General features: G+C 60.2%; 1 protein-coding gene across 3 annotated transcripts in view; it reads left to right on the forward strand.

Annotated features, from left to right (window-relative positions):
• The first annotated feature begins 24 nt into the window (after positions 1-24).
• Positions 25-993, forward strand: part of MDGA1 (MAM domain containing glycosylphosphatidylinositol anchor 1) — a 145,154-nt gene continuing 144,185 nt past the window's right edge. Inside the window, exons 1-2 of one of the 3 annotated variants that reach the window (XM_008639832.2) lie at positions 27-530; positions 641-886. In XM_008639832.2, the coding sequence (XP_008638054.2) occupies positions 709-886 (178 nt within the window). In that variant the 5' untranslated portion in view covers positions 27-530; positions 641-708. Of the gene's footprint in view, positions 887-993 lie in introns of all 3 variants that reach the window. The other 2 variants (XM_017742361.1, XM_017742360.1) reach the window with 2 other exon arrangements.

A 993-nucleotide genomic window follows, 5' to 3' on the forward strand; every position in this document is an offset into this window, starting at 1 on the left:
GTGCAGGCGGTCGGGGAGATCTTGGGGGGCCCTCTTAAAAAAAAAAAAAAAAAAAAAAAACCTTCCTGGTTTTGATTAATTACAACAATCCCCTCCTCAGAAGATCTGGAAAAGAAGAGCGAGGATCACCTATCCCTCCCTCCGCCTTTCAGCAGCTGGCTCCTACCCCCCACCCTCGCTTCCCCCCTTTTTCTCCACCTCCTTCTCCTTCTCCCCGTCCGCTCCAGGGGCTGCGGCCAGAGCTCGTCAGGAGGAGGAAGGGCGAGGACTCACTCAAGTTGGCCCCAGTTGGCAGCACTTCGGGCAGCGCGGGACTTGGGGCAGCGCTTGGCAGCTCCCGCTGAACAAAGGAGCCCCGTTTCCCGCAGGGATCGGGGGATAGGGCTGGGCTGGCCCGGGCCCTGCTCCTGCCCTAGCCCGGCTCCGGCCCGGTGCCCCTGGGCTGGCCTTTCCCCGTACCCCGAGTGCGGGCGCGGCTGCCTGTTCGCCTGGAGATCCTCGAGCAACCTGGCGAGGGAAAGCGAGAAGCGGTACTCCGCGTTTCTCCTTCCCTGCCTGCTTCTCTCGCTCTCTCCCTTCTTTTTTCCTTTCTTTCTTTCTTCCTTCCTTTTTTTTTATTAATTTTAGATTTTTCCCCCAGGCGGCCCCGGTGTGGGGGGTCCCTTCCTCCGCCCGAGGGGCGCCGGTGCCCGGCGCGGAGTGGGGCGCATGGGGCGGCGTTTCAGGAGGCTTTCAAAAATGTCCTTGCTCCCCCGCCGGATGCTTCCTGAGCTGTTTTGGCTGTTTTTCTTCGCCGGCGATGAAGGCTCTGCCTTGAAGATGGACATGATCTGTTTTTTATTCCTGTCTCTGGTGCCCGTGTACAGCAGGGGACAAGGGGTGTACGGTAAGAGACGTTGTCGCGGTCGCTGTTTGCGAAGGAGGGGTGAGGGGTGGGGGGCGAGGGCGCGGAAGGCGGCGGTGGGATCAAAGTTAAAAAGCACCTGCAGGAGA

Source organism: Corvus brachyrhynchos, unplaced genomic scaffold (assembly GCF_000691975.1).
Source record: "Corvus brachyrhynchos isolate BGI_N302 unplaced genomic scaffold, ASM69197v1 scaffold188, whole genome shotgun sequence".
Classification (NCBI taxonomy): domain Eukaryota; kingdom Metazoa; phylum Chordata; class Aves; order Passeriformes; family Corvidae; genus Corvus; species Corvus brachyrhynchos.